Below are 22,494 nucleotides of genomic sequence, written 5' to 3'. Positions count from 1 at the left end.
GTACTCTGAAATGTTCATGCCCAGGGCGACTAGGCCCCAACGAACCAACCTACAGAAAGCACTCTGTAGAGATTTGTAGGAATAAAGTAAGCCAATATATTCACCAAAGAAAAATATCTTGGATATCTTTTTCAAATATTCATTTAAATAACTATTATCTGAAGGCATTTGGCTCCAAAAATTACACACAGACAGTATTTTTTACCACCGTGTTATACCGAGAAGCTGTTAGGCCTCAGTCGACGTAAGAATGAAAGAACAATAACAAACTTAACCAATTACATTTTACATGTTGTCCAGATAGTGTAACCCGCAAAACAATAAACCATACTGTAAACCAGGAAATTTCTGCAAACGAAATCCATCAGGAATTTTCCACCATCACGAGCCTACACGAAAATGAATTTAGTAAAATCCACCCCCAATGAACTCTTTCCAGAATTTGAAACCATCCAGGAAACCCCTATTCCGTTTTTCCTTCTTGGAAATAGGATAATTAATGTACGCAGATATCGCAGCCGAGTGCGACCAAATGCACTTTTAGAAGCTGTTATGAAGCCGATGCCGAATATTAGAGAGGCCCCCATCCCTCATGCGCTCCTACGATACGCATGACATTAGTGTCAGATGGTCAGAGTATTTCGCCAAAATGTTAAAGAAGACCCTTATGTCTATTTTAGGGCCGTCACTGCAGCCAAAAGGTTTTAACTCAATCTCTGCTCATAAGACATATCGATCAATATGTTTACTGCGCGCGCTGTATGGCTGTGAACTCCGGACTGACATATCATCCCAAGATGTTATGATCTTAGAGAGGGCTCACCGATTTTGCCTAAAGAGGCTGCAAGGATTTCACCACTGTGATAGTTTTATCTATGATCGGTAGCCACAATTTAGTTGGAGACCTAGATTATGCGCTGTCTGCTCTTCTATAAGCAAATCATGAACATGGACGAGGTCTCATTGCAAATATATACTGTGGCCGCTCAGTTAAGCGGCCTTCTCGTCTATAATACTTATTTATAATATCGCCAACCCATAGTTCCCTTGCTGGCATGGGATTGTGCAGATAATTTGAGTAGGCATTGGTCAAAGATAGAAGACATGGATTGGCAGGCGGCCTCACGAAAATTGACACAGTTTTAGTATGGACAGGCTGCCCTTGGTTTATAATCATGAAATTAACATCTAGGGCCTTTGTGGCCGTATGTTGACCTGTTTTCCATACAATTGGCCATGTGAGGTTTGTGGCAAATGTCATGGAGGAGTAATTCATGTCCTCCGTAACAAAATCTTGGACAAATTAACCCTTCAGTCACAGCTGCAGAATTTTTACTTCGAATTCGTTTTCTGCTAAGGTACGGGTTTTTGTTCACATTCTTAATCGATTGACCTATCAATTTAAAACTTGGTGTGTGGGTACCTTAAGACCAAAACTTGCAAACCAGAAACCAGGCAAATAAAATCACACTTTGGCCTGTAGGGGGCGCTTTGTAAAATCTCATGTCTCATGAATGCTGCTAGCGACAATCATGATTTCTTGGGTTCCTCTCATGAGAACAATAATATAAGCATTACCTATGTTTTTGATATGACCTACTTTTTAAGGTCAGAAGTCACATTCGAAAACCTCCACAAATGTGTCACGTTTTGTTGCTATTAGACCCAGATCGTTTCAAACATCAGGTGCTTCTGGGTAGCTTCTACAAAAACTCAACAAATAAAATTTGGCAATTGAAGACAAAAACACCTAAGGCAATGAATCCATATTAATACAACCTTTATTGATATCAATATCAAAGCGCACTCTCTCAAGTCCTCATTTTCACTGTCTCATATCAGGTTCAACATCAAACCGTATGTCCTCATCATCATCTGACAATTCTTCCTCCGCGAGCAACAGATCTTCAGCAGGCTGAGCATCCCCTAACAACTGGGCTGCCTGAAAGGCACGATCTGGCGCTTCAGGTGATACGTCAGCCCAAGCTTCACTCACAATGTTAATCACGTCTGTTAATGTAATCCGTGGGCACTGACCATCAGCAGCTGTGTGCTGCCGTTTCCATAGCTTCCATTTGATCTTTACGATGCATTTAAATCCATGGATAACCGTTAAATCCAAAGGTTGTACCAAGGATGTACATCGGGCCGGTATGAAGTCGACAACAACACCTGACTCAACTAATGGAAGGTTAAAGTCATCCGCCTGATGCGGACAAAACTGGTCTAGAAGCAGCAAAGTTCTTCCCGGCTCGGCATCCTCAAGGTGTGGCCAGAAAATCTCGTGAAGCCAATGTTGCATTGTTTCCGCATTTTGCCATCCACTACGAGATGACGTTACCCTTACGTTGTCGGGGATGTTGTCCAATGCTCTTATTTCTCTGATGAAACCAGGCTGTCTAAATATGATCTGCGCAGGAGCTTTACACCCATTCGTCCCGATCGCAAGAGTGACGGTACAACCCAGCTTATGATTACGTGCCTAAAACACTCGAACATGAACATGCTGAATACCTGCAAGAGGATTTTAAATTCAATCCAAGCAGAGAATTGGCGCCAGGGAACAATGTTACAGCGATTGGCATTCACGCTCAGAGCGTGTTTGTTGACAGCCAACCATGCAGTAGCTACGTACGCTTTTTCATAAGTAAAGATCGATGTCCTTTTGGGCCAATGTGCTAACTTAACTGCTTCTATTTCTTCAAGGTACTTTTTTCGTCAATCTTATTTTGCAAAGGATTTTCGCATTTTAATAAGCGCGCATCAGAAAAGCCGAAGCCTTTTCTGCGAAGCGCTACTATGGTTAACGTGCATACGACGTATCCAATGTAAACAATGTTTCTCAAGTCCATGGATTCGTTTCAAATGGCTTAAATTTGACTTATAATGGCCGCCAGAAGAGATAAACGCGCGAATGAAGCAACTCGACTATTCTGAGCTCCGAGAGAGAACCACATGAATATTCACACTGTTTTTTAATCACACTTCAATTTGAGGGGGTTTGCCCCCCGACATATGTGTTTTGATTTTTGATACTTTAGTGATAATATCCAAAAGATGCTTAAAATGGATATAATCCCGAAATAATGAAGCAAAAGACGGGCAGGCGTTCGAGAAAAAAAATGTTATTTTGAGATTTCAATAAACCTTTTGAACGAATTCCACATGGGCCGTGGTGGGATCCGAAGACACCTTAAGGAGGAATGTGTGTTTGTATGGGGTACCATTGGTTTTGCAGATCTTCTGGTTTTTTCTAAAGAATAATCAATATTCGCTAGCAGGCTTTTTATGCTCCCAGGTATGAAGAGGGTTCTATGTTCCTCAGGTTCTTTGTTCATCAGTCTGGTGTTCCTCAAGAGTCAAGTGTCTTCAAGTCTCTTGGCCTGCAAAAACCCTTTCCAACCAATTTTTTATGCATTTACCATTCGGCAACATGTTGGTGGGGGAAAAACCTGATCCCTGACCCCTTGAATTGGTTGCCCAGGTACGACCACAAGCAATTGTCTCAAGGAAGCCACCAGTACGACCTCTTGGTAGTCTTGCCAATATCATGCCAGTGAAAAGGAAGGGTAATGATGGTTGAGGGTTGCAGTTAGGGTACCATCGAAGGAGTACCTCTTCCTCGCTCTGGGTTAAACGTGTCAAAGGACTGCACCATCATGAAGGTTTGGAGGTTCCACACAAGCGCCCCAGGGTAAGCAGCTCGGAAGGACTTATTGAGAGGCAAATAGGGGGTTTGAGGGGCCTTCCCCCCAATGCACTGGCTAAAACATGTCAGAAGGATGAGGGTTGGGGGGGGGGGGGCTCTCCATGGCGACAGTTGTGCGAGTTCAATAGAGCTTGCACTTTACATTAGAATCTGCCAGAGTCCCAGATTACGATAGTCTGGACACCTTTCGGGGGGGGGGGACATTTTCCATTTCTTTGTCGGCTATTATGACGATGGAGTTGAGTTACTGCTAATGCGATACACGGAGAAAACTGTCTATCAAAACAAAAAATTGGCGGAAGGAACTATAGCAGGGTCCTAACCAGGGGGTTTGGGGGGTTTCCCCCCAACCTAAAGGCGCTGCGCGCTTACTAGGGCACTGCACTGATAATATTAACCGTATTGTCGAACAAAAAGAATCTAACAGTGCGTTGCCCGAAATGACAGTTACGTAAGATGAATTCATAAAACTGCAAGCGAATCCTTTGAACATAAAATCGTAAATTACTTCTACATGGCAGTGCGAAATTGTTATCCTATTCGCAGAAGTAAGCTTCCGCACCAAAATAATAATATACGCTACACTAGTAGGAGGCTTTTTCCGAGTTCTAAACGGTTTCTCTCACTTTTTCTTGATATATCCGACAAAAGTCCGACATTATTTGACTTTCCCTAGCCTATTAACTGCGTAAGATGCCATATGACGTCCTGGCCTAAAGACCGTGCATTGCGTAAGACGTCATAATGCCGTCCTATGTTTGTGACTCGCCTAAGTCCAGGCAACACTCAGAAACGCAATGGGGAATCCCCTTAGATCGTCGGGACAGTGTAGTTTACTTTCAGAACACTACGGGCCGCCACTGGCACAGGTTTTTGACCAGAATCATGGCTACAGCATGAAAGACGAAGCGGCCGTTAGATGAGGATATGCATGTGTAATCTAATCAATTACGCAATAGGACGCAGTTAACAAATAAAAAAATTCGCGGTTAACAGGCTAGAAAACTCGAAACATGTGCAAAACACTAGCCAGTTCTTCCCAATAGCTAGGGCAATAAAGATCAAAGCCTTGGTAGAATTGGGTTATTGAGGTACGAACCAAACGCTCAGAGTGACCTTCAGCACACCTGATAAACAGTCTTTGATCTTTTATGCCCTATTTTTGGAAGCTCTAGTATTTTGCACAGGTTTTCAAAAAATCCGTTCACCACTGAATCCAATGACGAATTCCTGAACGTATGTATTGTAAACCACAAAGTTTTTGCGCCTCCTCACTTTCGCGAAACGCGAAAAATTAGATATTCTTTCACGATCTTTTATTTTTGTGGGCAACGAAATTTCTTCGAGTTTTCCCAATGAATACGATTTTTTTTTAGCAATTAATGATTTATTTTGGCAGAACCTGCGACATTTTAGCAGTTCACAGTTACCATCTTTTTTTACAGCTGAAGATCAAATTAGATTGAACAGGCAGATTGATCTCTCCCTCGCGCTCCGTGAAAGTCAAACGGCAGAGGCACATATTTTCGACACTAAGGATTATCGAAAGCTGAATGATGACAATGGAAAGGTATAATGAATTACTATGCACAAACAACTGCGATTGGACATTTTTTCATTGCGTGTAAAACATTTTTTTAAAATCAAACCCTGAAGATTGAATAATTCTTAGTTGTAAATGTGGTTTAATATACATCAGATTTAGATTGTTTGGGACAAACTGGTATTTTAGATGTGTTGGGTGGCCGACCGGTAGTGCCCAAACTAAAGCAAATAAGAAACATACTATGATTTACCTCCATATCGTCAATGTTTAGGCCGCTCATGTGAACCATCTAGTTGCTCTATATGACCCTCAAATGCTGCAATTTCAGTTCATCTCGTTGGTAGAGGCGGTATTTGTCAGATTTTTGAAAATCATCAGATTCGGTAGGGCAAGACTTGCAGGCCAAATCAGTTTTAAAAAGGTCGCGATTTCGGCATATATCTCGGTGTTTCGAAAAAAAGGAAACCGAGATTAATTTCATAATTTCCAATGTCAGACATACTACGTCACCCCCAGATTCTGGCATGTGATATGTGAGTGTTACCGGGGCTACGGTGCAGACATTTTGAATTGCTAATCAAATAGTCTCAGGATGGAGAGATTGCGATTTAGTTCAAAAATGAGGTCACGAGAGGTGAAAGGGTATCCGAAAACCAAGAAGGCGCACTAAAAATTAGAAATTAAGTTTTCGAACCTCATCGTTAACCTCAATAGAAACAAAATCATTTTTCTAGTAAGAAAACATCAAACGTTCCAGGTCGAGGTTTGAATATTGAACCTACTGAGCGTTCTCACCCATCTGCGGCTCGGATGCGACTGACACATGACAAACATGCGTCAAGACGCACAGATCATTGCACTGAATTCACGATTATTTATGAAAATAATATGCGATCGTGCACAGAAGTTACGATGTAAAAAGTATATACATATACTACTGATAGAATCATTGACTGACTTTCATAATAGGATTGCCTGAAATACAGGCCTATATACCACAGCGCTAGTGTTCCCATTGATCATAATATATCCAAGCATGATATGTAGCTGAACCAGCCTCCCTATACATTTGCCCTCTGTATTACAATATACCATTGTATTTAGGCTTTTCAAAATTATTTTCACCTCAAAAGAAGAGAACGTATGTATATATATGCCTCTTTAATTAGATAAATAACTTTCAGTGGAGATTTTAAATTAAAAACGGGTGATTTCCAAATGGAGATTTTAAATTAAAAACGGGTGATTTCCAACGTTTAGTAACCAAAATGGTCAATATTGTCATTTTTCAGACCCCCATGTAACTGAAAAAAATTTCAATACAAAATTTGGATATTAAAGTTCCGAACAATCAACAACGAAGTTTTTGGCTTTTTTAAAAATTCAAGTAGTAATTTTTTTTAAAGTACTCACTTGTATTTTTCTTTAAAAATATTCTTAGTAATCCTAATATATTTTTTCCCTGTAAAAAACCAGTACTCTTCAATTACCCATAAAAATATGGGATTCATAGCTTTGTAATCAGGAAAGTTATTAGTTATCATTTACACAGGTCCAGAAATGACGAAAATCTCGTTTTTGGAAGGATTTTTTTCCACTCATTTAAAGTGGTAAAGTGCAAAAACCGCATTGATGGTCCATTATGGGGACCGACGAACTAAATAACAAGGTAAAAAAAACCGAATTACCTTTTGTTTCCATCGAGAACAGTCAACAACGACTTTTTGATACGTCAATTTTAATGAAACTTATGAGATTGATACAAATTATTTTAAAGACATGTAGATTTCTTAAAACATGACCAATCGATGTAATTCGACTTTTGTGATGAAGGGTACTATCTCCCCTTCAAGTTGATAGGATTTTTTTGTAAAATTTCTTTAATGTTATTCAATGGCCGGTTACCATAGAAACTAATAAACAGTGTTATACAGCAAAAACAATTAATTTGGGACTTTAAAAAAATCCTATTGCCTCTATTCACATGATTTTACCCCAAAAGTATGGAAACTGTTGCTGTGATGGATCCAAAAGTTGTTACATGTTGTTCCAATTTTATTTTCTAGCCTTATATTGGCACTTATGAACGCCAAAATAGGGGTAAAGTCAGCAGAGTGTTTACAATTTCATATTCTAAAAACTTATTCAATATCCTACACAGTATCTAATGATATATTTCGGATAGAGTAGATCTTGCAGAAAAGATTGCTTTTTGTCGCGTTGAGTTAAGACTTATATTGCCGAAGTTATTGCAGTTTTTGTAACCAAGCCGCATAACATAACTTTAACTGGGAAAACGAAGTCCCAACCACTGTGGTGACGTCATATTGGTAGGGTATTTCCTGAGGAACAGCCGGGGAACCCCGGCTGTTCCAAGTAACGTCTGCCTCCTACCGGTTCGGGAGATCGAACACGGAGTCGTGTCCCCCCCCCCCTGAAAAAGACTGGCAGCGTGGGCCATGCAATCAGTTGTCGTCTAATACTCATTGAAACATGCTACGACTGCTGTTATTTTTTATTTTTGAAATGGCACTTTTTCATTGAATTGAAGATTATCATGCATAACAATAGGTATGCCCCTACCCTTTTCACTCATTGTGCTTAATAATGGTATGATGATGTCCTGCCATTTTCATCGCATTGTTGTGGATATTTCAGAAATTATAATCAATTGTTTAGAGGGTGACTTACTTTTGTTGAGGTGTTTATTACTTGTATATTATTATCATTTCTTTACATGTTAATATTACCTTGCAATAAATGTATGTCATGATATCCTAACAATTGCAGCCAAAACCGCAGAAAAACAACCGAGAGGTAAAGACTAAGCTGAAGGAAGCTCTTATCAATAACCAGCCAAACTTTGTGAAATTATTTCTCAAGGTGAAATACGAGTACTGCAACTTGGATTATTTCACGGAAAAAGATGTTGAGGACCTCTACATCCGTTTCCTGGGGGTTGACAAGGTAGGAAGGAATCCAAGGGACATAGTGCACATATATTTTGCTACCATACATGAAGGCACCCTGAAGAAAGAGTTCTCCAAATTGCCGAGCATCTAATCAGGCTTTCCAAATTACCAAGCAGACTGCCCTGGATAGTGCTTTTGAGCGTTGGGAGAATGGCCGAGTTGCCTCACAAGAAAAACATCCAAAATGAGCGCTCGTTGGTCAATCTTTTAAAAATAAACTGTGTCCCTCTGGTAACATGAACAATATGTCATTTCGAGGTAAATTAACAAGCGGGTAACCCTGTGGTACAGCCACAAAATCAATCCATGCATAATTCACAATTTGTTCGCTTTCCATAGGACAAACCAGCAGTGCATTTTTCTCTATATTTGATGCAAATCCTGCTTGAAGAACCTTTTTACCACATAACGTAACAATATTTCGTTGAAAGTCCAAACAACACAGTTTTTCTAACTTCATTAAATACAATTTCCTTTCCCAGGACAGGCAAGCTCGGCAAACTTGGAAGACCTGATAAGGCCTGATAAGATACTCGGCAATGAGGGGAATTGATTCTCTAGGGTGATAGACTTCGATCGTTTTTTCGTTAAACCATTATTCGAATTATCAGTGTGTCTTATAAAGTTCACAGAACACAGATATTTTATTCATTGGTGTACAGGGGAGGTTTTCTACCTGTATTAGTATCGCCACGACGTCATCTACGGGGGATTTAATATTCATTACTTCTATAATTGGCATAAAGAGATTCGTTTTCTTTCTTAATGTCGATCTATATCCATGCGTGGCGCAAAACTGCCCAACTTCAACTCGTGAGAATTCATTGATAACAATGATTCAAAATAAATCATGGTACGGTACGTTACGTTACGTATGAAGTATCTAAGTGAACTTTCCCCCTAAATAACTGAATCGTATTTCTAGATTACCCAGAAAAATTACTTTTTTGGGAAGGTCAAAAAATCACCTTGATCAATTTTATGTGTGCTATCAAGCATACTATGTTGGAAAGGACGCAGCCATTCCTAGTGCATATCCGTATAACCGATGATTATTAGAAACAACTACTTTTGCATATAATCAACAAAGTGTAGCTTTAACACCACATGATTTCTTCATTTCGGAAATTTCGCGGAAATCTACTTGAAAAACCCAAAATCCGCGGTTATACGGACAAGCTCCAGTTGGCTAACAGCACATTCCCATTTTCAAAATTTGAAAAAATGCTTTATAAAAGTGGAGCAAAACTGCTTGACATTTTGAAACTTTATCATTCACGTCGGTTTATTTAATATTTACAACACGAGCACACTGGAGTGCGTTTCGAAATATTATGCGCAAATCAGCGGACCATTGAAAACCAAGGCCTAAAATTGCTGTCACATTTCAGTGTTGCGGTAAGGCATCAAAAAAAAGTTCCTCGAGCGCTGACTCTGCCTAAAATCGGCGAACAGAGTCTAGGCAATTATGATTCACTCCACTGGGTAGCTTTCGAATGTGCTTGCCTTGGGTAAAACCCCTTGACTATACATGCTTCCCGAAATTGGTGGCTTGCATTGGAACTAACTTTTTCCCCCTTGTCCGTCATTAAAGGCATTCAAGTGTGTTGGTCAACCATGACTATCTCCTTTGTCCCTCCACCATAAGGCCTAGTTTCCCCTTATGACATCACTATTTCAGACACTCAGCGCCCCATTTTTGGAAAGGTGCCAGTATAGATCGACCTTAACTCTCCTCTTTCAGTTTATTTCGGAGGGTAATGAAACTTCTAATCAGGGTCGCGATTGAGTATGCCATTGGCAGAGTAATTTGTTTAGATACACTGAAATCGACATTTATTGGTTAAATATCAATGATCAATTTATTTGACAATCACTACTATAATGGACGTAGAGCTGAAATAGTTTGTCACACATCTCCTCCGTCAGTTAAAATAGGATGACCTCGAAACTTTTCCTGAAAGTCGTGGTTGATATGGAGATGCACCTCGCCGGGTTAAATTGGTAAAATTTGCAGCGATCTTGGAGAAATAGCATTTTTTGTTCTTTCTATACATGGGCATACTCATGAACATAAGGGGCCTTTTCAGCAGGTCTGATTTGCATATGGGGCCATCTGTTAAATCAAAAGTGCGGGATAATACGAAAATCAGCCGGAAAGTATTGGGGCCACTATCAGTCTACGATCCAGACCAGGAATATGTTATTGATATCAGTTCCCGCGTAATCTGATGGCCTCGGTTTGGTTTACGCTGAGTGGCATATCTGCTTACAAGCAGGCCAGACTCTAATTAGGACACGCTCAATATAGCCATTCCAGGATAGAGAGGCATCCGTGATGACTGGATAGCAATCCAAAAGAAACAACCCCAAGCATGTTGTCTGTTGGACAACTAACTCATGCTGACCACATGGGCTCCATCCACCCATGGGTGAAAGATAAAAACATTCATGAATATTATAAACCTATGGGGCTATGCTAACAAATATAAGTGGACATTTGGGATATATTATTAATTAGGTATATGTACTAGTTACTTCAAACTCTACAATGAACTAACTTAACTAATGGTGAAAATGCCCTAGCCATAGCAACCACTACACCAACGCCTAACTGACACATGCATACTCGTGCAGGGTATACAGAATGTGCATCAAGGAAGTAGGTCATGTCCTGGATTTTTAACTCTGATTTGCAAAATGAGCACCAACAAAGGGTAGTATGTAAACACTGAAACGTTTCAAAAGAAACAGGTCAAACGAAACGAGTCAAATAAATGGTCAAAACGTGAAATTGAAAATGCACTATGTGGATATGTCGTTTTTCAAGGCTTTGTTTTGTATTTTTACCGCATAAAAGCCACAGAAATTCAAACAGAAAGCGATTAATTATAAATAAATTTACCACAGTCCGTTCAGCTCTTTCACAATTTAGATAAACCGGTATTTCCCCACGTAACCTCGTACCCTGCCCCAATATTTAGCGCTATCGTATACTTTAAAGACAATAACGATGATTTATTGGAACACCTTGAATTGAACATGTCCAATTTTGCCTTGAACTCTTTCGAACGTAGCACTCAGACACGGAGCATCAGCAGATCAGAGGTCATAGCATTATTCATGTTATTCCGCATTTCATCGGGCATTTCCCTGCCCTAATTGGCCGCCATTATTGCCGAATGTGCTGGATCCACTCATTTCATTATTACAAGATGTTCAAAGCATATATTGATGCGAAACTTTAAGACATGATAAGGATGGTTCATTCAAACATTTTGATTGTAATTGTTTAATTTAAAACGCCATAACCTTTTGTTATTTCGTGCCCAAAGTGAGTACGAATCTGTGGCCGCGGCCATTTTCAGTTCAATTACACTGCACGATCGCAATGCATAATGTACAGTGATTCGCCATTCTAAAAGGCCTTAGTCACAGTGTATCATTGTTTCTAATACAAAATACATTACGCCTCGTTTTGATCGGAGCGGTCTTGGTATCGTAACCAATGACCGCCTGGGTAGGTATCCAATTCTGAATTTTAGCAGACGAATTATTTTCACCAAGAAGCAACGACTCAGCCCCACAAAACAATGTCAAGAACACGAGATTTTGAAGTATTCCCCGATATTGGGATTTGTGAAGTAGGGAGGATACCCGAGGACTCTTTCGAGGTCGTCAGTCAGGATTCAGAAGAGGTCAAAGACGAGGAAATGGTAGAAATCGAGCTAGCAGAAGCAACCCAGCACCCGCCTGCTGGTAATTCCCTTGCTGCGTGACGTCATCTTCACGAGCAACAATATGGCGGAGTTCCGGACACCAGGCTGGATCATTCTTTGACGAAAACGGAACATATATACCTTTCAAATCGTATTTAATTTGTTTAATTTTGAAACCTTTTAGAATAGAAATTAATACCTCGCTTGCGCCTCGGGTTTTGGACTGCATTTTCGGTCTACCCGAGCGGTCTTGATTATACAACCAATGACCGCCAGCTCGGTATTAATTCCTTAAACATGGAAGCCAATTCGGGCAGAGATAATATTTTGAATATTAACTCTGCTTTTGGAGATTGGCACGGGGACGAGGCCGATTTACTTATTGCGCTGAAAATGTGGAATGCCAAGGCGGGTCGCAGTGTTGCAAACAATTTACCAAATTAACCGCCTAAAAATCGATCCAGACTATCAAAATGCGCAAACAGAATTATTGTAATCATTATAACAGTTCATGAGTATAATCATTCAGAAGTATTCATTTTTATGCCATATTTTTAATTTTGACTCGTTTCGTTTGACCTGTTTCTTTTGAAACGTTTCAGTGTTTACATACTACCCCAACAAAGTACTGATTTTACATCATGTGTGGTATATTTCAGTTTAAGATGACTATATTTTGGTACCTTAGGACATTATGCACCCATGGATATCATACATCAACTGTCTTGAACTCTAAGCCTCACAGAACATTGCGCCCACAAACAAAGCAGTGGAAGAAATAAACGACATTATGAGCAAGACATTCCCAGGAACAGCAAAGGAATACCACAGTGCAGATAAAGTCATTCAGGACGAACACAAATACCCCCTAGGATTCTTAAATCCTTCCGGTTTTCCTCCTCACAAGTTAATACTCAAAACACACAGCACCATCATGCTCCTCAGAAACTTTGATCCCACAAATGGCCACTGCAACGGTACAAGATACACCGTCCTAGCCCTGCTTCCACACGTGATACAAGCAGCCATTGCAACAGGACCACACACTGAGAACCAGCTGCTCATTCCATGAATACCTATGGCACCAAGTGATTTCACATATCCGTTCCAGATGCAACGCCGCCAATTCCCAGTTAAATTGGCATTTGGCATCACTCACAGCCAACAAATCCCAATGTCAAACACTTCAGCATAGGGTATCTACTTGCCCCAGGACATGTTTTCTCATGGTCAATTCTACGTCGCTATGAGTCGTGTCGGCTCCAAACAAAACATCAAAATCCTCACCAGGGAAAAAGGCCCACATGCTACATACACCGACAACATTGTCTTTAAAGAAATCCTATAGAACACCCACACAAACCAGCCAACACCTCTGCAAATAATACACTACTTCTTTCCCCAAAGGAAAAAGCAAACTCATCATTAGGAAACACAGACACCACAATAACAACAAATAGCGCCAGTTAATGACAAACTAAACACAAACTTACACCACAGATAACACTGCCACCAGGATTAACACCCTCAAACAACAAGTTCATACAACTTTTCAAAAAATGGCGCTTTTGAAATAGTGCCACCAACAGGCACATTTAACTTTATCAAAGTAATGAAACAAATGACTATATACTTCCTTGATAGTAAAGTGAAGAAGTGTCAAAACAAATATCACAATGAAGGGTAAACCAGTTAAAATGAGTACAGATTCTTATCTCCAAAGAACTAATCTCCCAAATTCATAACAACACTACAACAACCACCAACGTTCAATACAATATCATTGCTAAAAATGACACGTCTCATACCGATATGGAATAAACACCATTGGTCAAGAGACATGTGCTCAGAACAACAAACAACCAATAGGGTTGAAGTCCACTGAAAAGCTAAAGTGCAGCAACCAGGTCTCTCAGACTTAGTCACCTCTACAGACGTCCTACCATATGCATTTGTTGAACATGATAATACATATCACAACTGTCAGTCACTAGGTCCGTATCCCTGCAAACCCAAATTGCCACCGTCCGCAACACCATTGCTTATCACAGTTATTCTTCAAGTTTGCTCTTCCATCTCACCAGACGAGCACACTGGCCCTAGCCATTCAATTTAAAGACCACAATGAATGTCCCTTTAAGGGTTTTTAGACACCTCATTACAAATTACATGTCTCCAATATATATACTCTAGTCTCGGCTTTTTATGGTGGGTTCATTATCTCCACGGCCTACCGCCTACACAGTGGTGATTTGGAATGGAAGACCGCCTCCACCATATGAATGGCTGAACGTCTGTCATTCACATTTGAATCGTGTGACTGCTAGCATGGGACGCGGTCCTTGTGAAATTGATTGAGCCACAGGGAAAGTTATGGTTCATTACATCCAATCTTTTAATGTTCAATGTATGACCGAAATTGATACAGTTTGTAATATTGAAAGTTTTACTTCACACTGCTATTACGATAAATAAAAGTAATGCTATAATGCAGGGTGTCGCAAAAGAAATGCGCGAATTTTACATTCTGAGTATGAACCATAAACTGCCTGGGTGTCTAAATTTTCCTTAAAATTGCAACGTTTGGTGCATTTTTCTCTAAACATAGGAAATGACTACAGTCTCAATTCAGAATTGAACTTTTCGCATCGAGGTAAACAAGAAATGAGATAGATAGATAGATCCAGGGGGATGATTGGGGAACCTGTTTACACGTTTCAACACAGGCCATTTTTTTCTAAACACGTCAAACGTCGCTAAGGACAAAAGCCAACGTGAACCAACGTGAACCTTATTACCCATAGATTGCTAAGATGTGCAGTACTTCACTCGGTAATGTACACAGTAAGCACATGCAGCGACGATGTTGTATAACGGCCGAAAACAACAATGGTTTTTCCTCTTGCCAATGTGACTGACGTCATGACATAAGTCGACGTCATGGATCTGCTTAGATATTCAGGCTTCTGTCTGGGTCAAAATTAGTTACCCACCATAAATCGGCTTCATGGCGCTTATTTACCCATCAAATTCTTATCTAAAAACTTCCACAAAATCAAATTCAGATTTGGGAAACCTGCATTCAGTAGTATTTTTTTTGCATTTCATTGCAGCAAAACATGGTAGTTCTGTTGAAATACCACTGAATGCAGGTTTAAAAATCAGAGATTATTATGGGGAAGTTTTAAGAGATTTGTTGGGTAAATAAGTGCCACGAAGGTGATTTATGGTGGACAACTAATGTTGACACAGACAGTACAAAGACACAGTCCGTGTTCTCTCGCATCCTGCAGAGCACTATAGGCCTGGTCCACTTCATCATCTAGCATGGCCATGAACTCAATTCCATCTGCATGTTCTTCGTCAAGTTGTGGAAGTGGTCCAGCCTCGACCTGGCCTTGGCGTAAAGCTGCCTCGAATCCATTTTCGATAACCTGATGACTCACGGCACCACAGGCACAGGCATTGCTCACAATGTTGACAACAAACAATTCAAAAAACCACCCCGGACCCAATTTTGGAAATACCATTGACACTGGAACTTCGGAACTGCTCATAGGTCAGATCTCTTTCATAGGAGCGATTCAACAAACTGCCTGAGTGTTTAGCATAACCGCGAAATCGACCATAGCACAATTCGGAATTGCTCCGCCATCTGATTGGCCGTTTCATCACAAAAGCGGTGAGTAACCATGCTCTACGTAGTTTGTGAAGGGGAATGGCCTGCATATTGCAAACCCACCATAAAAAGCCGAGACTAGAGTATTATTTTCATTCTCAGGAAGACCCTACCCATGCACAAAAACAACTCATACTGTTTTAACTGTCACAGGGAAATTCTCACTAATGCCCCTTTAAGGGTTTTTAGATGGCTCATTACAAATTATATGTATCCTATATATATATGTTATTTTCAAAAAAGGGAAGAGCCGTACCAATACAAAAAAAACAACAAATACAGTTTTAACTGTAAACAGGGAAGTTTTCGCGAGCACTTGATTTTCACAACCAGCACTCAAACGCCAAATGCATTATGTATTATAGGAAATAACCACTAACGCCAAATTTCAACAGCGCACACTCTGAACCTCCCCAATTTACAGTCACAATCAGTTCTCTGCTATGAAAACCATTTCTTTTTCACAGTGCCATGCATATTGTTTCCTTGTAAATAACACATGTATGTTGTATATAATGACAAGTTGCCAATTTCTCCACAACTGTGTTCAAGGATCTCAACAGGAATATTAACCTTCTTGCCAAACTGCCAAAGACACCAATGCCCTCCACTACTTTCCTAAAGACAATTTCTCATCACCAGCTATATCCTGCCATGTATAAGCTGACAACACTGTTGTCATATCATCAAATCTCAGGGATCAGCAAGGTCCACAACCTGCGTACACTCTAATTGCCGTTTAAGCAATCATTGTCACTCAAACTGCTGAAAATATTCACATGTATATGTATTGTATATCTTCCAACACTTCTCACTACAAAACTGCTGACAATTATTCATGTAGCCACAATGTAAATATCAGAGTGAATTCTGTAAACCAGGAAATTTTCACAACTTCGCAAAAGTTCGCAAATTCTTCACCTTCAGAATCAGTGAACTTTAAATACCGCATTTACAACACACCCCTGAAATTCACGGTTTACAGTAACACAAAGATAACCAAAGCTGCTGAAGTTAGGGACCATCTCAAAAGAGCCACTTTGCCTAGAAGGCAGTTTTTGCTTTCAACAACGCTACTAGCTCCCTTTTTACTCTTCCCAAAAACCAAGAGTACCTTACCCACTTCATCTTCTTGAAGTCCTTTTTGCCTCCAGATACTTTTGAGACAATCCCTTCTTCTTTATAGTATTTTTCATACTGAATAATAAAAAAAATAAAACTTTCATCCGAATATCTTCCAACTTCTTCAGCAAAACAGAGCCCCTCGACCTCCAAACAGAGACAACAGCCCAAACCCTAGACGTCCAAACTGCATCCCCATTCCCAAAAACTCATAACGAAGCATCGCAACGAGACATGCCCCAGTGCTCGCAGGCAATGATGAGTAACGCTGCCCATTGGAATAGCAGCCCTCTTGGCCATCTTAGACGGCGTACTCCGTCTGATTCTTGATTCACGGACACGCAATGAAATTGGCCAATTAGCAGATGACGCGACAGTTGACAAAAGTCCGCCTCCAACTCCACTGCAAACACAAAAGGCAAGGCACAGTTACCAGGACACCCCCCTCTATAAGGCTTAATGGCACAATTCAACCTCACTACCCAACCCCATCCCACCCATCAACGATTTAGAAACCAGGACACCCCCACTATTGGACAACATCCTACCCAGCACAAACAACTGCCATGACAACCAGGGCAACGCCAGTGCTCCATACCATACTCGACCCCACCTCCAAACCAAAGCCAATGAAGACAACCCCCCCCCCCCCCCCCCCCCCCCCCCACCAAACAATACATATACCGTGATTGCCTCAATCATCAGAAGAAGACAAAGTCACAATCCCTCAGACCAATCAACCCATATCACCCAGATTGTCCCAAACATCAAAATCAAGACAACATCACAATCCCCAGACATATCATTTCACTTCACTCAAATTGCCCAAACCCCACAGTAAGCCCACACCCCAAAACAACCCGCGCCACGGGTATTATGCTAGTAGCGATAATTCATGAAAAGACACGTGATACCGTAAGTGAAAATTGAGTACTATCAATGAATAAATATGTTAACACAGATTTGAATAAAACAATATTTGTTAGTGTAGTGGTGGCATCATTCCTACTAGCACAGGCTAGAGGGAAATTCCCTTTAGCTCTGTCGGTAGAGTGATGGCCTTATAAGCGAGGTGCGTGTGTGTGTGGGGGGGGGGGGGGGGTCAAAAGGGCTCTCCACCAGTCTGGACTGGAGTAAGGGGATGGTGTCAAAATGGCTCTTTACCGGGTACTTCCAATTCGTAGGCCAATGTTGTTGTTTTTTCGGGGGGGGGGGGGCTATATGAAACCTGATCACTCGGTGGTATACAAGTAGACATTTGACCTGTCTCGGGGGGGGGGGATGCTAATCATGTCCTAAATGGGATCCTATACATCATTGCCTCATGATTAATTAACTTCCCCCATCTAGTCATCACGCTATTCAATCAACACCGCCGATAATTCAACACTCCTCAAGGTATACTCTCCTCTAACATGTCCAAGCGAGGGGTAATATTTTTGATCTATGATAATTCCAGTGGCGTAGGCCAATAATTTATTGTCCTTGAACTGGCCCATCTCAACATGCCTGCACCAAGGGTAATTTGCTAGTAGTAAGATATTTTAGCCCCACGTGTTGTCAGATGCAGGGGGGGGGGGGAATCCTATACATCATTGCATCATAATTAATTAACTTCCCCCATCTAGTCATCACGCTATTCAATCAACACCGCCGATAATTCAACACTCCTCAAGGTATACTCTCCTCTAACATGTCCAAGGGAGGGGTAATATTTTTGATCTATGATAATTCCAGTGGCGTAGGCCAATAATTTATTGTCCTTGAACTGGCCCATCTCAACATGCCTGCACCAAGGGTAATTTGCTAGTAGTAAGATATTTTAGCCCCACGTGTTGTCAGATGCAGGGGGGGGGGACTTAGGTTGGTGAGAAATTTGGAATTCCAGGGCCATTCTATTATATCTGTCAATCCAACCCAATCATCTAACAGAAAGAGAAATCTAAAAGAGAGAAGGAGTTGGTGATTTCAAAATGATCAAATATTCCTTTTAACTCTAAGCTTCAATTAATAAAGTTGTTAAGCCGCTGCAGTTGCTCAGTCGTTGTTAGAGACCTAGACCGTTATCTCCTTCTCAGTACATTCCATTTACCGTGGTACTACATGTATAGATGAAGCATTCAGACGAAACACCAATGCTACTGCTTCCGTTGATTCAGCAACCGGGTCCTGGTCATCGACTATTTTTGTTGGGACCTTATCATCCTTATCGGCCAATAATGGAATAAAAGGTTTAACCAATCTAACCATGCCTGCACGAAGAATAATTTGATCTGTTTGATCATAGGCAGTGTCATACTACACGTTGATTTGACTTTGTAAATATTCTTATCATACCTTTTCAGAAAGTACCCACAGCAGACGAGCCAATAGCAGGCTTGCTCGAAAGGCTATATATTGAGGTAAAGCCCTGTGTACACTGACAACATTTTGGCAACATGCTTACAACATTCCTGGTTGCAACACCATATTAGCAAAACGCTGCAAAGTGTGTAAAGCGATTAACATGTTCTATAATTATGTTGCAAATTACATGCAAAGCAATTTTTGCCAACAATTTTGGAAAGTCTTCAGCCAATCAAAAATAGGATTTGCATCATATATGATGTACCTGATGACATGTGACTTGAACAATATGATGTCCCACATGTAGTAGGATGTACAAACGTTGAAAAATTGTTACCAGTGTACAACCTGCTTAAAGCCCTGTGCATAGACAATATTCTAGTTAGTAACATTTTAACAACATTCTTGGTTGCAACAAATGTTGGCATAACATGTTGCATAGTGAATACTGAGTAAAATGCGTGTTGCTACATTTTAACAACTTGTTGTAAAGTGTTGCAAATTAAATGCACAGCAATATTCTTCATTGCAATGTTGTAAAAATGGTGTAAGATTTAGCCAATCAGAAATAGGATTTGATATCATGTGATATACCTGAACTCATGTGACTTGGACAAAGTAGCATTCCCATCATACCTGGGCCCAACTTATCTTGACTTAGTAAATTATAGCAAAGACCAGTTAATCAAGTACCCACTGTATCTGCTTCAGATCTGTTTGCTCATAAGCAATGTCACACTACACGTCGATTTCAGTTTGTAGATTCTAATCGGATGTACCTGTAATGACGATACATGACATGTCACACGGGTTTTAATTTGACCTGCTTTTCAAGGTAACAGGGATCAAATAGCTTAGAAATATAATGGTGGACGAGACCTTACGAGTCCACCATGATATTTTTTAATCGAGCAAAAATCCATATCGAACGACCTAATAATTACTATCTACTACATGAATGGTGGTTCGAGCACTGGACTTTTAACCAGTTGGTCGTAGATTCTATACTCGACGGATCAACACTGCTTCAACTTTGTGTTCTTGGGCAAAGGCTCTCAACCCTCCTTGCTACTCTCCACCCAGGAATAAGTGAGTACCAGGCTTTCCTGGGAAGTTAACCTGTGATAGATCAGCATCAAGGGGGAGCGATACCCCTATTCGCTTGATGCCACGGAAACTGAGACAAGCTCCGGCCACATGAGCCGTTCGCGGCTCGGGTAATATATAGCTTCAGACGAATTTAACTTAACCTTACTTACGTCACGTATGTATTATTATGGCAAACTAGACAATCGCCAACAATGAAATAAGGCTATACGATACTAATAAACTAGCCTATCATGTATTTTTACATAATTTCATAGGCTGTGAGAGGCAAATTGCATCAATATGCCTTATCAAGAAAATGTATATTAATTGTGGAGGCAGTACACTCACTGTGAAAGCAACAATCGCTCCCGAAATAATATCTATGCAGTGTCTTAACATCCTTAAGGTGATCAGAAACCTATTGAAGCATCCGGTGTAACCTGGTCGCCCGTGAAATGCAATAGGCATTTACTCATTCTATGTACGAGATTAACGGCCATTCTCGAAATCTATCAGCTTTGTACACGCTTGTTCTTGAAATTTGAAATGAGCCTCGTCGTTTGACCTTGTTTTATATGAATATGATTATTTTATGTTTTTAGGGACTGACTGTAAAATGGCTTCGCCGAACCGGAGAGGTATTATCGCAGTTGATTGGCCCTCATTGTGAACTTACCGGTGCATACAGCAGAGAAGAAAAAGGTAATCATGCATTAGATCTATTTCTCTACGTCCTTTAACATGTTTCATTACTCCTGATTCCGTATCTTTAAGAGTAAGTAGAAAGTCTTTAAAATCTTTCGAAATACGGGTTACCCGTGAGATATTGAGGGGTATTTTTCACGACAAGAATGCCCTTCCCTCACCTCAGTAGGTATCAAAGTATCATCAAGTCATACGCAAGTTACTGAATGGAACCCTATTGCGGACACTATTGTCCATATGTTCAGCAGGCCTTATCTAGCTAACTGATCTGCGCCAGACTTATGAATAGGAAATGAGATGGTTCATTTTCACCACCTGAGAAAATGTAAAAATTAGGCTGAATCGTTGGTGCGTGAAATCCCCTTTAACTCGATATATCACAACTGACCAAATTGCCGTGCCGAAATATTGCCACATGACCTATATCGGGGATTTAAATCGGGCGTTCAAAGGGCAAATATATTGGCGCCAAAAACAGACGTCGGCCATGTTTTGGAAAAGACGTAATACCATGTAAAATCCAAGAATGACGTCCTCGAGTCGTCGACGGGCCGTGCACTTGCGAAATGTAAGCCCGATCCACACTAGCCAACATGAACCAACAAATGTTGGCCAACATCGTGTTGGGCCTTGTTGCAGAGGCATGTTTGCTAGTGTTTGCCAGTGTGGACGGGTCCAAAAACAAGTGAAAACATCAGCCAACTTGTTGGCCAATGTTGGCCTATGTTAGGCAATGCTACTTCTGAACAACATGTTGGTTGGTGTTGGGCAATCAGCAGCCAATCAGGGAACAGATTTGGATCATGTGATGGAGCTACTGGGACAAAATGGCAGCCTCAATGAAAGATAGAGAATGGCATTTCAAGAAATTGAACACTTAATTTCGGAATACGAAAAGCTTCATCCATCCGCAGGAAATTCTTGAGGCTTTTGAAGTCTGACGCCATAACTCTTGAAGGAGGCAGTGATAGGCCCCATGCATGCTTTTTCCACAAGTATGGCTTTTGTCAGTTGCGGCGGCGACTGGGGTTAATCACAACTGAAAGAATTGCTGCTGAAGCACCTAGGCATGCTTTCTTCCTGTGGTTCTCCATTGTTTTAAAGAAAAAATGAAGAGAAATGACTGATTTTCCCTCCAAATTGCCCTCAAATTCATGCCAAACACGGCCAAACTTAGTCAAACTTGTTTGGCAATGTTTGCCTGTGTTTGATAGTGTGGACGGGTCCCCAAACATTCGCCAACATGATGTTGGCTGATGTTGGCCAACAATTGTTGGCGAATGTTTGCTAGTGTAGACCAGGCTTAAGCACCTCGGTGCAATAGAGGTCAATATGACGTACATTTTAGGTATCGTTAGGGAGCTTTTCCCGAATGGGTGCGATGATGACGTCCAATTAACAGGACGTAGCATCTAATTTAAAATGCATTTCCAAGGTGTGTGCAAAAGGAACCAATTCGCGTATGGCAAGCCGTGAGTCCAATAATTAGGAAAACCTAGTTTACTCTCTAAAGACTTAGTTGTATGGAAGAAAACCATGTTTTTTTTCTTCAATAAAACAAGGTTATTATTGAAGAAAAACTAGGTTATATGGGAGTAAGCTAGGTT

The 22,494-nt window shown here is 40.6% G+C and overlaps 1 protein-coding gene across 1 annotated transcript in view; it reads left to right on the top strand.

The window, feature by feature from the left end:
• LOC135488144 (transient receptor potential cation channel subfamily M member-like 2) overlaps nt 1-22,494 on the top strand; it is a 213,998-nt gene that overhangs the window by 85,260 nt on the left and 106,244 nt on the right. The window contains exons 9-12 of the mRNA XM_064772619.1: nt 5,155-5,279; nt 8,046-8,222; nt 19,093-19,149; nt 20,785-20,884. Of these exons, the coding sequence (XP_064628689.1) occupies nt 5,155-5,279; nt 8,046-8,222; nt 19,093-19,149; nt 20,785-20,884 (459 nt within the window). The remainder of the gene's footprint in view (nt 1-5,154; nt 5,280-8,045; nt 8,223-19,092; nt 19,150-20,784; nt 20,885-22,494) is intronic.

Source organism: Lineus longissimus, chromosome 1 (assembly GCF_910592395.1).
Source record: "Lineus longissimus chromosome 1, tnLinLong1.2, whole genome shotgun sequence".
NCBI lineage: Eukaryota > Metazoa > Nemertea > Pilidiophora > Heteronemertea > Lineidae > Lineus > Lineus longissimus.
This window is presented reverse-complemented; position numbering and strand designations above follow the sequence as displayed.